We start from the raw sequence: 17,304 nt of genomic DNA, 5'->3' as shown, positions 1-17,304 counted from the left end.
TCACTGGAGGGCCAGATGCCTCCAGCCTAGGCCACAGCTGGGAAGCCCCTGTGCCCCAAGGTGCATGCCAGGATTGGCCCGACCTGCCCCGTGCCCGCTATCTGGAGGAACCCATGATGCTGGACCCTCCAGAGGACACCACCGTGACACAGGTACCACCAGGAGTAGTCAGGAAGTAGCCCGGGGGCAGCCGACCCTAGTCTGGCTGTAGCATTGCCAGAGTCCATGTCAGTGTGTTGCGGCCAGGATCCCCACTGACACAGCAGTGGGCCTTCTACCGCTCCTAGGGCTCCAGGCTGGGACGCAGGGGAGCGGGAGGGCCTGCGTCCCCCCTGCCACCCAATTCTCCCCCTCTCCCAGACCATTTGGAGGCTTGGGCCTACTGTTACTGCTCAGCCCTGCCTGAGGACCTGAGCTCCTGACTCAGTATTGCCCTGCTCTGACCTAGGGCCAGGACTTACTACTGTTTATATTGCTACTGCATAGTATTATTGTGCAGCCCCTGCCTGAGGGCCTGAGTCATTGTTGCCCCGCCCTGACCTAGGGCCCCAGCATAACTGTACTTATTTTCTGCCTCCACAAGAGCCGCCAGGGAAGACTTCTGCAGCTGAACTAATTCCTCAGCTGTGTGTAGTGAGCCGGTGTGGCTCCCCGCTGTCCCACCAGCCAGACACCTGGGAAAGAATTCTATGTAGTAACTCAGTGCCCTCCCCATCTAGTGTCCCATCTCCAGCTGCTGGAGATATTTGCTAATAGTGGCTGCAGATGGTCTATATGCCATTATAGGCAATCTCATCATACCATTCCCTCCATAAACTTATCATAAGAACATAAGAATGGCCCTACTGGCTCAGACCAAAGGTCTATCTCGCCCAGTACCCTGTCTTCCTACAGTGGCCAGTGCCAGGTGTCCCACAGGGAATGAACAGAAAAGGATATTCAAGACCAGTGCCCCAGAGAGAATGAACAGAACAAGTAATCATCAGGTGATCCATCCCCATCGCCCATCCCCAGCTTCTGGCAAACAGAGGCTACGGACACAATCCCTGCCCATCCTGGCTAATAGCCATTGATGGACCTATCCTCCATGAATTTGTCTAGTTCTTTTTTGAACCTTGTTATGGTCTTGGCCTTCAGAACATCCTCTGGCAAGGAGTTCCACAGGTTGACTGTGCGAAGTATGAAGAAATACTTCCTTTTGTTTGTTTTAAACCTGCTACCTATTAATTTTATTTGATGATCCCTAGTTCTTGTGTTATGAGAAGTAGTAAACAACACTTTCTTATCTACTTTCTCTACGCTGGTCATAATTTTATAGACCTCAGTCATATCTCCCTTTAGCTATCTCTTTTGTAAGCTGAAAAGTTGCAGGCTTATTAATCTCTCCTCATACGGAAGCTGTTCCATTCCCCTAATCATTTTTGTTGCCCTTTTCTGAATCTTTTCCAATTCCAGTATATCTTTTTTGAGATGGGAGACCACATCTGCACACAGTATTCAAGATGTGGGTGTACCATAGATTTATATAGAGGCAACATGATATTTTATGTCCTATTATCTATCCCTTTCTTAATTATACCCAGCATTCTGTTTGCTTGTTTGACTGCCGCTACACACTGAGTGGATATTTTCAGAGAACTATCCACAATGACTCCAAGATCTTTCTGGAGTGGTAACAGCTAATTTAGACCCCATCATTTTATATGTATAGTTAGGATTGGATTATGCTTTCCAATGTGCATTACTTTGCACTTATAAACATTACATTTCATCTGCCATTTTGTTGCATAGTCACCCAGTTTTGAGAGATCCTTTTGTAGCTCTTCACAGTCTGCCTGAGTCTTAAGCATCTTTAGTAATATTGTATCATCTGCAAATTTTGCCACCTCACTGTTTACCCCTTTTTCCAGATCATTTATGAATATGTTGAATAGGACTGGTCTCAGAACACACCCCTGGGGGACACCACTATTTACCTCTCTTCATTCTGAAAACTGACCATTGTGACAAAGCTCTGTCCTTGCCTCCGTGGGTCCCGCATTTCCTGGCAGATTTCGCTAGCCTCAGAGGCTCATTGTGACCCTCCACGTAACCCTTCTCTCTCCAGAGACAAGGGTCACAGTCTGAGCCATTTTCATCATAAGCCAGTGAGGGAGGTGAGGAGAAGTTATCCTCCCTTGCACAGTCTGTTGTCTCCCAGTCTCAGTGATTAATCAGGGGGCAAAGGTGGGGTGGGGGGAGCCCAGGCCCACCCTCTACTCCGGGCTCCAGCCCAGGGACCCTAATAGTATCAGCTATGGTAGCTAACTTTTTAGAAACATGACATGTACAATTCCCTGGGCTACTTCCCCCACAGCAGCCCTCACTTCCTCAAGCTCCACTTCACCCTTACCTCAGGGCCCCCTTCCTTGTGCCTGATATTACTCAGCCTCTCCAACAGCACAACTTCCTCCCACAGCTCCTGACATGCACACCCACCTGACTATCTGGGAGGCTTTTAACTCGTTTCAGCCAGCCCCTGATTGGCTTCCGGTCTCCCAACCAACCTAGCCTTCTCCCTGCCTTCTGGAAAGTTCTTAATTGGCCCCAGGTGTCTTAATTGACCTGGAGCAACTGCCATTTCACTTATCGTGGTACCAGGGATTTGTTTAGCCTGGGAGCTAATATATCTATCTCCCCCTACTTTTCTATAGCCATCTGGCCTTGCCTTGTAACACCATTTATACCTGCCTTTTGTTTCTTATCTTTTAACCAGTTCCCAATCCATGAGAGCACCTTCCCTCTTACCCCATAGCAAATTACTTTATGTAAGAGCCTTTGATGAGGGACCTTGTCAAAGGCTTTCTGAAAATCTAAATACACTATATCCACTGGATCCCCTAGGTCCACATGCTTGTTGATCCCCTCAAAGAATTCTAGTAGATTGGTGAGGCATGATTTCCCTTTACTAAAACCATGTTGACACTTCCTTAACAAATTATGTTCATCTATATGTGTGACAATATTGTTCTTTATTATAGTTTCAACCAGTTTGCCCTCTCCTGAAGTCAGGCTTACAGGCCTGTAATTGCTGGGATCACCTGTGGAGCCTTTTTTAAAATTGGCATCCCATTAGCTATCCTCCAGTCATCTGGTACAGAAACTGATTTAAATGATAGGTTACAGACTACAGTTAATAGTTCTGCAATTTCACATATGAGTTCCTTCAGAACTCTTGGGTGAATACCATCTGGTCCTGGTGACTTATTGCTGTTCATCAAGTTGTTCCAAAACCTCCTCTAATGATACCTCAATTTAAATCAGTTCCTCAGATCTGTCACCTAAAAAGAATGGCTCAGGTTTGGGAATCTCCCTCACTTCCTCAGGCGTGATGACCGATGCAAAGAATTCATTTAGTTTCTCTGCAATGGCCTTATCATCCTTGAGTGCTCTTTTAGCACCTTGATGGTCCAGTGGCCCCACTGCTTGTTTAGCAAGCTTCCTGCTTCTGATGTAATTAAAAAAAGATTGCTATTACTTTTTGAGCCTTTGGGTAATTGTTCCTAAAATTCTTTTTAGGCCTTCCTATCAAGCTCAGTCTTAAAACAAGTTAGGTATTTTGCTCCTACTACTCTGCTTGGAAGGCTGTTCCAGAACTTCATTCCTCTGACGGTTAGAAACCTGTACCTACTTTCAAGTCTAAACCTATTAATGGCCAGTTTATATCCAGTTGGTCTTGGACCAACATTGGCCCTTAACTTAAATATCTCCTCTTCCTCCCTGGTATGTATCCCTCTGATATATTTACAGAGAGCAGTATCTCCCCATATCCATCATTCTGTTAAGCTAAATGAACCAAGCTTCCTTAAGTCTCCTCTGGTAAGGTAGTTTCTCCATTCCTCTGATCATCCCAGTTGTCTTTCTTTGCCCCTGTTCTACTTTGAATTCACCTTTCTTAAACATGGGAGGCCAGAACTGCACACAGATTCCAGATGTGGTCTCACCAGTGTCTTGTATAATGGTAATAACACTTCCTATCTTCAATCTAATCTGCATCAAGCGAGGCATTTGTAAATACCTCACTTGATGCATCCTAGGATTGTGTTAGGCTTTTTCACAGCCACATCACATGGTGGCTTATAGTCATCCTGTGATTTACAAAGACACCCAGGTCTTTCTACTCCTCTGTTGTTTAGAACTGATACATCAGCATTAAATAGGAAAAAAATTTGTTTAGTCCCTAAGTGCATGACTTTGCACTATTAAATTTCATTCCATTTCTATTACTCCAGTTTTTCAGGTCATCCAAAATCTCTTGCATGATATTCTGGTCCTCCTCTATATTGCCAATATCTCCCAACTTTGTGTCATCCTCAAATTTCATTAGCGCACTCCCACTTTTTTGTGCTAAGTTCATTAATGAAAATGTTAAATAAGATTGGTCCCAAGATGGATCCTTGACAGACTTCACTAGTAACTTCCTTCCAGCCTGACACCTTTCAGCATGACCTGTTGTAGTCTTCCCTTTAACCAGTTCCTTACCCAACATTCAATTCTCATATTAATTCCCATCTTCTCCAATGTAACTAATAATTTCCCATGTGGAACTGTATCAGATGCTTTACTGAAATCCAGGTAGATTAGATCTACTACATTTCCTTTGTCTAGAAAATCAGTTATCTTCTCAAAGAAAGAGAGCAGGTTGGTTTGGTATGATTTACCTTTTGTAAAACCATGCTGTATTTTATTTCATTTGCTGTTACCGCTGTGTCATTAATTGCTCCTTCTTTCTAAATTTGTTCTAAGACCTTGCATACAACTGAGGTCAAACTAATGGGCCTGTAGTTTACTAGATCACTTTTCTCTTCTCTTCCTTAAAAATGGGTACTGTATTTGCGGTTGTCCAGTCATCAGGTATGACCCCGAAGTGTACAGATTCATTAAAAATCATTGCTATTGTGCCTGCAATTTCATGTGTCATTTCCTTTATTTTTAGACAGAGATTATCTGGACCCTTCAATTTGGTCCCATTAAGCTGTTTGAGCTTGGCTTCCATCTTGGCTGTGGTAATGTCTATTTCCATATCATTGTTCCCAAACCCTGCCACTGCCCCCAGGTTCCTCATTACCCTTATTAAAAACTGGGTCAAAGACTTCATTTAGGCGTTGGACCAGACCTAGGTTATCTTTACTCTCCACTCCTAAGTGCTCACTGTCTTTACCTTTCCACATCCTCTGGGACAGGGGGCAGCTATTTGTGATGGATGGGGGAACTACCATCACCATTGGCTACCATTGTGAAACCTCTATTTTAAATTTGGACACAAATAAAGGTCCTTTTGTAATTTGGAAAAAGAATTCTACAGTGTTAAATCTCAGGGCTATAGTAGACAAGCCCTTAGTAAGTAATGGGGAAAAGAATAAAGGAAATTGAGGGGGGAAAGCCTTTATTAATTCCTTTAGTTTACGGATGTTTTAACTAGTTTTCCATGACAACCACTCCAGTGGGGGGCTGCAGACATTCAGATGCAAATACCTCTGATGGCAAAAGAGCAGTTATCGACGTAATCAGAATTGTCAAGCCACAAACAATAATGGTGCATTAAACATCTGAGTCAGCATTATAATCTGTGTCCTCACTGTTAAGAAAAGTGGTTTTTTTTTAATTATTATTTTTTACTGCTGTGTAGCTAACATCTATTAGCTATCACTCTATAAAACCATAGTGGAAACAAGGCACTTAAGTTTTGCCAAAAGGCAAACTAAGGGAGGTCAGCATTATGCACCCCACCTTCCCAGACCAATGCAAAGGAGTGAGAGAATAATTGATTTTTAAAAATTGCTGATTTTTGGCAGTACAAAACAGTGAATTTCTCAGAAACAGAATATATCCTAAGAAAATATGTAGCATACATAAAGAGCTATAAAAGTAAAATATGCAATTAGCAATATAAACAATTTGGTAGAACAACAGCATCTATGTCTGCAACAAATGAAGTAATAGAAAAGTGTGTGCTCCAGTGTTTCAGTGGCGGATTAATGCATGGGTGTGACAGGTTCCCCTGGGGTACCACCTGAAACTGGGGTACCACTGAGACCACTTCACCCACCAGCCTGGGCTCCCTTTCACACTGTGGTGCTGTGATAAGTTGCCAAGCTCTCCAACCTTGCTCTTTCATCAGCATACACACAGATCCAGCTGCAGCTTTACACACAGATGCTGAGATCAGCTCTGTATGGGAAGGCTCAGCTAAGGCACCTCCCAGTTGCTAAGGCACGCACCTCCCTCTGGAGTGTAAACCCAAAATTATACCACCTTGCACTGCACAGGAAACTGTACAGCATAAGCTCATAAAGTTTCCCCCTCCCTCAATGTGGAGAGAGATATGCAACAGCTTTCCACCCCAAGTTATAATTTCCACACACTGGTTTTAGACAAAACAAAAATAAGTTAGATTTTAAGTGATAGCAACCTTTGTAAAGGTTGAAAGCATCTAGATGCTTTTAAATATCCCACCAGTGACCTAAATACCTTTAGAAATGTGGCCATAAGGGCACTGTACTATCTTGTATGAAACCCTTAAATACAGCCTTTGGTTAATATCTGGGAATGAAGTTCTACACACAATGGTGACATGTGAAAAAGCACTAGGGTGATGGATACAGAGGTGAAATAACAGTTGACACAGGCAGTCCTCATTGGCAAATCAAAGGAAGCTAAAGTTTTGACGCTAACCCAGGAAATTAGTCAGCCTTGAAGTCATGTGATCTTAAAGAATAAATCTGTTATATTAAAAAAAAATTAAAAATTGTAGATGACAAAACTGCAGTAAAAACATAGGAAGTGTTATTCTAGAAATATTGTCCGATATGATTGCTGAAGCTACTAGCAACTGTTAATATGTTCAAGGATCTAGTATTAAAATATAAGTTAAATAGCACGTCATCCATTGACATAGTATTAATGAAGGTAAGTGAAGTGCTAAGAATAAGAAGAGTAATAAAAATAACATTTTAAAAAATATTTTAAAGGCATGAAACTACATTTATAGTGAACTACAAGAAAAAGAAAAGGAGGACTTGTGGCACCTTAGAGACTAACAAATTTGAGCATAAGCTTTCGTGAGCTACAGCTCACTTCATCAGTGAAGTGCATCCAACAAAGTGAGCTGTAGCTCACGAAAGCTTATGCTCAAATAAATGTTCGTCTCTAAGCTGCCACAAGTACTCCTTTTTCTTTCTGCGGATACAGACTAACACAGCTGCTACTCTGTCACAAGAAAAAGACAGTCCAATGCCAGCAGTCAGAACAGCAGCTGAGACCAGGTACTCTGAGGCTTTATGCAGACATACTATCGGATAACCACTTTCTTTAACCAAAAAGAAAAGGAGTACTTGTGGCACCTTAGAGACTAACCAATTTATTTGAGCATGAGCTTTCGTGAGCTACAGCTCACTTCATCAGATGTATACCGTGGAAACTGCCACTACAACTATGGATGGCCATCAGAGTTTTTAGGGGTGTGCGTGTGTGTGAAATATTTCACCGGATCCTTCAGCAGCTCACTCCATCCTTGCAGGTGGAGAAACCCGGCCTTGTCCAGGCTCTGGGCTGCGCTGAGCCTGTAAACACTCAGCCCCGGGAGGCGGGAACCGACCTGCCCAGCTGGGGGAAACAGCCCTATTTCTGCTGCCCTTTGTGGGAACTTTGCCCGAGGCTCCCCCATCTGCCTCTGTCTGGCAGCGCCTCCCCCACCCCCCTGATTCCACCCCTTGACTACCCCGGCCTCCCGCTGTTGTTTGCCCCTCCTGGGCAGCCACTCTCCCCTCCCCCATCCCGCGCCCTTTCACCCAACAGCGGGGAGCCCGGTCACAGCCCAAGGCAGGGCAGAGGCTTCAGCAGACGCCATCACGCGTGCGCAGCCCCCAGGCGCATGCTCGGAGGGTGATCGCACAGGGGCGGGGAGGAGGCGGTTACGCCGGCAAGATGGCGAAGGTCTCGGAGCTGTACGATGTGACCTGGGAAGGTAACTGCTCCTGGCCGAATGGGGGGGGATCCGGGGCGTGCGGCCGGCCGGGCTCCGCCCCCCGTGACCTGCCTCCCTCTGACTCTGCGCCGGGTCACTAGCACGGGCTGCCCGGCGGGGGGAGCCGAGGTTGGGGGGGTGGTCTCGTCTGGCTGGGGCCCGAGCAGTGCGCTGAGCTCCCCGCGAGAGGCCAGCGCCGCCGGCCTTCCCAGCTGGCAGTGGGGCGCACCGGCCACTGGCTGCATGGGCGGTCACCCTGCGGCCCCCAAGCGCCCCCTTCCTGGGACGGACTCGGGCGGAGGCTGCGCCTGGCCGGGACACAGTACGAGGTTGGGGCCTGCCCCTCTGCGCCAGGTGCGGGCAGGCAGGCTCAGCTCACCAGGATCCAAGTGTGGAGGGGCTCAGTGTGTGTGTCGGGCGGACTCCAGGGTGGGATGAAAGGGTTCTGTGTGGGCCAAACTGGGTGCGGGGGGGATCTGAATGCACAGGTGCTCGTTTAGGACATCTCGGCGCAGGGGCAGTGGGACTTTGCCGGGGGGGGGTCCAGATGAAGGTGGTTGGGGCTCAGCAGAGAGGATCCAAGTGTGGGGGAATGGGGCCCTGTAAAGGGGTGTGTGTCTGGGTGCAGCTGGTTGTGGCTTGGTGAGGGGGCGGGAGGCTTGGGGAGGTCCAGGTGGGTGGGCTAATTTAGGGTGGGGATTCAATGGGCCTGCTTAACAGGGGAGCCCCAGCTGCATCTGCTGAGGGGATACCACATGCAAAGCTCCCATTTGTGCCCCCCCCTTTGCCCTTCCCTCCCCATTCCATCCCCCTTCCTCTCCCCACTGTTTCCTGCCCCATTTCCCTTCTCTCTCTCCCTCCCTCCCACATTCCCCTTTCCCTGGCCCTCTTCTCAGTATTTACGCTACCTTGCATGCCAGTATCTCCCAAATGAGAACTGGCAGGGAAAAGTTTGTCCTCTCTCCCTGACTGTAACATCACATGTGTGGAACAGGTATCCTGGTCCAAACTTCTTTCCAAACCTTCTCGCACATGTGCTCTGTTACAAAATTTCTGTTAATGTGTTTAGCTCACATTGTTGTTAAACCTGCATGGTATCTTGACCTGTTGGCAGACAACCCACTAGCAACTGTCCTTTCATTGTTGAGAGAGAAAAAAGCCTTAATGAGAAACTACATGCTTACACTTAAAATTGTCCAATAACTCAGGGCAGGTCTATACTAGAAACTTTTCCAGTAGAGGGGTGAAACTTTTTTAAAATGACGCTTCTATACTTGCAAAAAGCCCTGGTTTAGACACAAGTTACACCAGCTGTTATAGTTTATTTCATTTGGGGAATTGGTATAACCTATACCAGCAAAAGAACTCTTGTATAAGCTTATGTCTACACTGACAAACCCCTTTTAGCGTAGACATGGCCTCAAAAATGGCTGTACAGATTTAACTCTGATTTTCGAATAAAAGAAAATAGATGGAAAATTTCAAGCCCCAAAGAAAACTTTACAGAAAGTTGTATGCAACTGACCCCTTTGAATATTATCAAGAATGACAGATACTTCTAATGGACACAGTAGGGAATTATGTGTTGGTTTTTCAAAAGCTGCTAAGTGACTTATGAGTACAAGCTGCAATGGGGCTGATGCTTTGAAATCACGTAGTTGCTTCTGAAAGTTTCATCCTTACACTTTCATATTACAATAAATTATTTTACTTTGGGGCTTTTGTCTAAAGTCCTCAAAGTACTTTGCAACAAACAACTAATTTACTCTTGCCATCCACAAATGCCAGATCATATAGCATCAGGGTGAATTTGATTTAAATCATAATTTAAATCACTACTCAGGATGACTCTATTTAATCATGGATTTCTACATAAAAGTGCATTCTTCTTGGTTGTTACAACCTTAATACATATTCTTCACAACTCGGAGGTAAATGTAGGTTTCATTGTTAGAAGATACACACTATACGTTTTTAAAGTGATTTATTTTGAAAACTTTGGCTAGGAGGTGCATCAAATGAGCACTGCAACCATATGTTGTTAGCTTGGGACTCTCTTCACTCTCTGCTAAATGATTTCTTCTCATCTTGGATACATTTGCAGCACTGTCTGTGACCAAGCTGCGTACTAGACATTTGAATTTCTTTCCGCAGCTTGTTATAGCTTTTACTGCTACTTCTTGTAAGTATTCTGCTGTGTGTGCATTTCCTGATGTACCAATTGTTTCATTAAGGAAGACATTCCCTTCTTCTGTTGTCACACAAGCACATACAACAGCATCATTGTGGACATTGCTCCACCCATCAAGACTCAGGTTAACAATTTTACCCTCTAGACCAGTGCTTCTCAAGCTATCTGATGTGGGGGACCGTCAATTTTTTTTTCCAATATGCTCCCAGACCGGCGGCCGATGGCTCGGACCACCACTTTGAGTAGCACTGCTCTAGACCTTTTGCACACTGCTCAATTTCTTTCATACACTTTATCCAGCAATTTGCCTGTGACATCTGCTCTGTTGGGTGAACTGTATCCTTGTCTTAATGACTGAACCATGTTAATGAAGTGTGGGTTCTCAATTATATGGAAAGGAGACTTTGTTGCATAAACAAACTGGGCAATTTTATCATCAGTTACCTCTTTTTGTAATCTGCCGGTTCTTATCACAAACTTATCTATGGTGGTTTCTGGATGATGGAATTTTTTTTTTTCTTTTTGCTACAGGTGGTAACTGTGGCTATGTGACATACATGATATGGTTGAAACACTATCATTGGCAGATAACTCTGAAACTATAGAAAATGATGGTGATCTTGAAGGTGGATAGTCTTCAGAATCCTGTATGTTGAGGATGGATTCTCTTAAACAAAATAAGTCAATGCAGTTATTTAATTGAAGTGAAGCACTAAAATGGGTTACCTAGGGAGGTGGTGGAATCTCCTTCCTTAGAGATTTTTAAGGTCAGGCTTGATAAAGCCCTGGCTGGGATGATTTAGTTGGAGATTGGTCCTGCTTTGAGCAGGGGGTTGGACTAGATGACCTCCTGAGGTCCCTTCCAACCATGATACTTTGTGCTTCTATGAATTAATATTACCATATTGCTCATTTAGTATTACTCATTGCATTCACTGACCCTCAATACTACTTAAAAAATAAATAGCTGAAATAGGCAGATCTTCCTTTTGCAATTTCATCTTTAATCACAACTGCATCTAAAATGTAACAACTGTATTTTTTGCTCAAACATGATAATTGAAGAATAGTCCAGAAGGAAGACAGGCTGTCCTTAAGAAAGAAGTACTTTTATTTTATACACCAAATAAGATGACTAAAACTGGGATTGCCACAGAGAAAAGTAAGGTTCTTAAACATTAACTTAGCTAACTGCAGATGTTGAGCTGTCACAGTTAGAGGCAACATAGGCCAGTGGATAAAGCACTGGTCTTTGTTAGTAGGTGAGGATTTTCTTTTCTGGCAAGACTGCCATTCAGAAGCTTGGATACCCTGGTACAGGGCAAGGAGATAAGAACCTGAATACAACACAGTTGTTCTTTTACTTCCTAATGTGTGACCCTGGGCAAGTTGTTTAGTCTGTTGCTATTTTACAGATGAGAGTGAAAAACTTAGATACCATTGTAAAGGACTTTAAGAAAGTAATATAAAAATTGGTGGTATAAATCATTAAGTATACAGTCCTCCTTGTTGTGGGCCCAACTGCCTAATAATTGATCACAGTTAGTTAGACAAATCAAAGTAAAAGTGCAGAAAATGTGAATATCTGCTATTGGGTAATCATGCCCCTAACTATGGATTTATTTTCTTCAATTGTGTTTTTAAAGTAAAGACTCGAAAACTATATTCCAAAATGCAGACTGAACAAACAAAGAGAATTAAAATCTTAAAATACTTGGAAAAATTAAGATTTTAGTCTAGCGACTTTGATACCCAGAAAATGTGAACTGAAAACCTAGTAAAAGTGAAGTAACTACAAACTATACCTTTTTGTTTTCCAGTGTGCCCATGTCATCCTTCCAGACTGTAAACTCTCCAGAGCAGAGATTGCATTTCACTTCTTGCATAGAATGGCCCCAGTATGCTCAGTTCTATTACCACCATTGTGACAAAGTGTCTGTTGCAGTGGGTTTCTTACACTTCCGTTTATATATCTGTAACTCTGGACGACCTTAACCATTTTTCTTTTAAACCACACTAAAATAAACAGATCCATCAGTTCTTCTAGATCAACTTATATACATAGCAACATAAATATAAGTGAAATTAACCAACCTCCCCGCGCCTCTGCCAGAGTCCAATACTGCTACTACCCAGCCCTGTGTTACAAAGTACAGGTGTACTTGCCCTAAAAATTTAAAGTATGATTGGCTGACACAACCGATAAGCTTAACACCCCCCACCTCCCAAAATGAGTCTGCTTAGATTACCAACATTTTTCATTTTTTTGGCCTTCTGTTCAGAGTGCAGCACTTTATAATCATATTTTTTATTTATTTTATTTATTATAACATATTTTTATTGTATTTATGTATACTAGCACATTTATTTTTGCTTGCGTTCTTACTTTCAGTGATCAAGGGATACAGCATACTCTGTGTTTTGCTTTTTTCCATCACTGCAAAGCCTACTTTGGTGATTAATGGTTGACATGAATGTTGTTAGTAGCTTAGATAGTATTACATTTGAAAGTTATCCTGGCATGGAGGCTTTAATAGTTGTCAAGTAAATGAATTGGTGAAAATTGGATGACTTATTTATTTTGTGTATGTTTAGACTGTCAGTTTGTGTGATACATTTGTGTTCAGTCACATTCTTGCTGTCTAATATTTAAATTGCCAGGGATAGTCATGCCAAGAACCATTTAATTTTACTCATGCACATCAAATGTAACCCTGTGGTGGTTTTGGTTGACTTTCAAAATACAAAATGTGACACAGTAACAGTTTTATGAGAGAGCTGAGATCACTTCTGGTAGATGGAAAAGGGTCTACATTTACTCTTAAACTGTCAAGTTTCGTTAATTTGTGCATTTTGAAATGCAAGGAAAACTGTCTAAATATAGCAAGGTCTATTAGCTATAGGAAAATTATAATTCATGGGGATGCTGAAACTTACTTTGAAAGTTACCAGATAAGGTTATGTTGCAGATACCAATCACAAGTTTGAAAATAGGAGTTGTTCTGTTTTTCTTGTTTGTATGATGAAGTTTTGTATTGGTAGCTTAGAACAGTTCTAAGGTGGAACTCCACTTCTTGGTTTTTTTTGTTTTTTTTTTCCCTGTCTACTCTCTGTGGACTCACCTTCCTTCCCAGTAGTGATGAACAGTAATATCTTGTATAATGGTGCTTTCTATGCAGGAGAATCTGAGTGCCCTCCAAAGCATATCCATGCAACATCACTCAAATATATAACTCACTCAGGGTTGGAGAGGGTGACAGCCAGATGGACAAATGGCACCAATGGTTGAGAGAGGGTAATTATGACTAAGAATACCAGGATAAGCCCTTAGCAAGATTTAATAAGATCTTCAACCTGTTGCCATCCCCAGTAGGGGAGGAACTCAGTTTTTAAGGTTTTTGTTTGATTGGTTTATTTTTTGTTAGTTTGAAGTCCTACACATATTAACTTGTGTAGCCCTACACATATTAAATTGATCTACGCTGAATCGTAGGGCTTGAATTGGCCATGCTCGGAGCTGAATCTGTATTGTATGGAGTCTTTTTCATATCTGATGTTTAGATTGTTAATCCAATATCCTCTGAACTCACAAATTCAGTGGATTACTTCCCCCCTCCCCCCCCCCCTTGCTTTTGGACAGTCTACACAAGGGTTGCAAGATAACAATTTCAAAGTTCCAGGGATCAATCTGTCCACAAGCGATTCTGGTATTAGTGGAAATTACTTCTGTGGATCTCCTGTATATGTTTAAGAATAGATTATATCCCTCAAAGTCATTTCCAGAAATAGACTTCACATTATGTTGTTGCATGGAAATCTTATATTTTGTTTTTCAGAGATGCGTGATAAAATGAGGAAGTGGAGGGAAGAAAACCATCGGAACAGCGAGCAGATAGTGGAAGTTGGAGAAGAGTTAATTAATGAATATGCATCTAAGCTTGGGGATGACAGTAGGTTGAAATTATTTGAAAACCTTTTACTATCTGTCACTGTTAGTATATGCAGCTAGTTTTGTTACTCTGCTATTCGCTTGTTATACTCTCCATATTATTTTTACTCTTTTGTTGTCATTCTGCATCTACTAATGTTGAGTACATACATTATTTTCTTAATTTTCTAATTTGCCAGTATTCTAAGCTCTTAATTTGCTTCTCAAAGATGGCTTGTAGAGGAAGTAGGTGAAAAACGTATCTAATTGAGCTTAGGGGTGCTGGAACAATTTTTATAGTGAAGGTGTTGAGTCTTTGAACCAAACTGTAAACCCTGTATATAATGGTAACCACTTCAAGCCAGAGGGTGCTGCTGCACCCCCAACACCCCTAGTTCCAGCACCTATGATTGGACTCTTAGGTTGGCACATAGTGACCAGTCATAAGAATCTACTGTGAACATTTGGCAGAGATTTGTTGTCTAGCTGTCACTCAACAGGTCATCTACACTTCAGAAGGATGGCAAAAAAAAAACGAGGGGAGTTTTTTAATAAGGAAAAGGGAATGCTATTCCTTAAATTAAGCCATAAGTGATACTATGTTGTAGAAATTAATACGAAAGCTGTTCTTATGATAGAATAGCATTTGTGACGCTGTAGTTTAGGGCACCTCTGGGTTTCTGCAATATATAAAATAGCTATTTTCAGGGGATTTTAATTCCTTGACACTATGTCTCTCGGGACAGAACTTGGCGTAGAGTGCTTCAGACCAGAAAGGAATTGTTCAGAAATAACAATGCAATATTACTTTTTATGTAAGAGCAGTAGAAAAAACAAAATACTTCATGGCAAGAATACTTCATGGCAAGAATACTTCATGGCAAGAATTTGCATATGAATCCCATACAGGCAGGAAGGGATAAATATCCATGATTTGTTTTTAATGTTCATTCCTCTTTCTTTGGCTTTCCTTTTTATAATTTAGTTAACTTAATACAAAAAGTACATTTTCACTTTCATTTTTTTTCATTTGCCAGCCTTTCTTTTAGAGTTGCTATTGAAGTTTTGCAACCATAGTGATGAAATATATTTATTAGTTGAAGTCTGAAGAGCTTTAAACAAGTCCCTATTTAATTTTAATAAATTATTTCTTTAACAGACCAGTGACTAAAAATCTAGCAAAATATATCCTGGACTAACTCTTGCACTCATTTTCTTAATATTTGACCAAAAATCTTTCAACTTGCAAGTTTCCTGGAAACTGTAAAGATGGCTCCCTGTACCATGGTATTTCCTCCAGATTTCTTGCAATGAGAGGGATCTTAAAATGCTAACCATTATAAATAGTACATCATCTTTAGATAGTCATATGGATAATCTATGCCATGGGTGGCCAGCCTGAGAAGGAGCCAGAATTTACCAGTGTACATTGCCAAAGAGCCACAGTAATATGTCAGCAGCCCCCCATCAGCTCCACCCTCTTCCTCTCCCCGCTCCCAGTGCCTCCTGATCCGCTGTTTCATGGCATGCAGGAGGCTCTGGGGGCGGGGGGAGGGAGAGGAGCGATGGCATGGCAGGCTCGGGAGGGACCAGGAAGGGGTGGAGTGGGGACAGGGCTTGTGGCAGAGCCAGGGATTGAGCAGTGAGCACCCCCTGGCACGTTGGAAAGTTGGCGCCTGTAGCTCCAGCCCTGGAGTTGGTGCCTATACAAGGAGCCGCATATGAACCTCAGAAGAGCCGCATGTGGCTCCGGAGCCACAGGTTGGCCACCCATGTTCTATACAAACAGCCTTCGCTATGTATATTGTAGCACAATCTTCTTGGGACTAAGAGTCTTTAAATACCTAATAAGAGTCTTGCATGTGCTGCCTCCCTTCTTCAACTATTATAAATGCATTGTAAGACTGCATGCATGGGTGCTGGGACTAGGGGTGCTGGGATGCTGCTGCACCCCCTGGCTAGAAGTAGTTTTCATTATATACAGGGTTTACCGTTTGGTTCAATGCTTCTCAGCACCCCTGACTCCATGGGTGGATTTGATAGTAGCTCCAGCAGGAAGTTGGTGGTAAAATTAACGCAGGGCCTAACAAAGGGAGCTGTTGTCATTTTTTTTCTCTTTAAATAAACAGAAACTCACTGTGGATTAGCTTCTTTTATTAGGCTCTTGTTAATCAGTTATGAGTTATTTTATTATGGGCTGGTGCTGGCTTTGTGGGGTGCCTCCCCACCCCGTCTTTACCAGAGCCCTTGCACAGTGGGCCACTCCATAGCCTTCTGCATCACAGGCTGAGTCCCTCTTTATCATGCCCTCTGTTGTCCAGTCCAGTCTTCATCATTTTCAGAGTGTGTGTGTAGACTGGACTATATCTGTGTCCCATATTTTACTGTAATCAGATTTTACTAGCTAAATTAGTTGCAACCTTCATTTGAATTGCTAGACTTCCAAGCAAATGTGTAAGAGGATCAAAAATTATTTACAGGTCTGATTGTATTCCTGTTGGGTTCTTTTCACTGTTTCAAGGAAGATATAGTAGAAACATAATGGGTTCATAGATGGGCAGCAAAAATGACTCGAGGCATGGAAATACTTTTTTATGAACGACTGAAAGATTGGGCCTTTTTGGTTTCGAGAAGAGACAGGTAAGAGGAGCACAATAGAAGAATGCAAAACTATAAAATAAAACAACAAATACCCAACCCTCAAAGATGACGCTATATACACAATTTCCCCACCAACTCCCCTGTGGAGACATGAGAGAATGAACCACATGTGGCACTTAATGCACTAATGGAAGACACTACGAACCTATATAGAATAGAAATTAACAAATGCCACAGAGAAGGTAAATTGGGTATCTGTTTACACTGTCCCATCATACAGAGGACATCCAATAAAACTGAAAGGAAACCATTTTCAAATTGATAAAAAGAAACATCTTTTAAAAGAACACCTTATTTATCCTGTGGAACTCATCAAAAGCTGTTGAGTGTTTAACAGTGGTCAAAGAAGGACTGAACTTTTATATGGATGGTCAGAAAATCCAAGTCCAATTGAATGGGATTTAAAAATATATAAAAGCCCTTGGCTTCCCTCAGGGGCAGCTTATTGTATAACTGTCAGCTGCAGGGGTTCTTGTGCTAAGCATCTGGAGCTAGCCACTGCTAGAGACAGGATACCAG

At 42.6% G+C, this 17,304-nt stretch overlaps 1 protein-coding gene across 2 annotated transcripts in view; it reads left to right on the top strand.

Annotated features, from left to right (window-relative positions):
- The first annotated feature begins 7,857 nt into the window (after nt 1-7,857).
- Nucleotides 7,858-17,304, top strand: part of EMC2 (ER membrane protein complex subunit 2) — a 49,753-nt gene continuing 40,306 nt past the window's right edge. For both annotated transcript variants that reach the window (XM_048841490.2, XM_048841489.2), the window contains exons 1-2: nt 7,858-8,005; nt 14,033-14,146. In XM_048841490.2, the coding sequence (XP_048697447.1) occupies nt 7,966-8,005; nt 14,033-14,146 (154 nt within the window). In that variant the 5' untranslated portion in view covers nt 7,858-7,965. The remainder of the gene's footprint in view (nt 8,006-14,032; nt 14,147-17,304) is intronic.

The sequence above is a fragment of the Caretta caretta genome, chromosome 2, assembly GCF_965140235.1.
Source record: "Caretta caretta isolate rCarCar2 chromosome 2, rCarCar1.hap1, whole genome shotgun sequence".
NCBI classification, from domain to species: Eukaryota; Metazoa; Chordata; order Testudines; family Cheloniidae; genus Caretta; species Caretta caretta.
The sequence above is the reverse complement of the archived record's forward strand: the minus strand, read 5'-3'. Positions and strand labels throughout refer to the sequence as shown.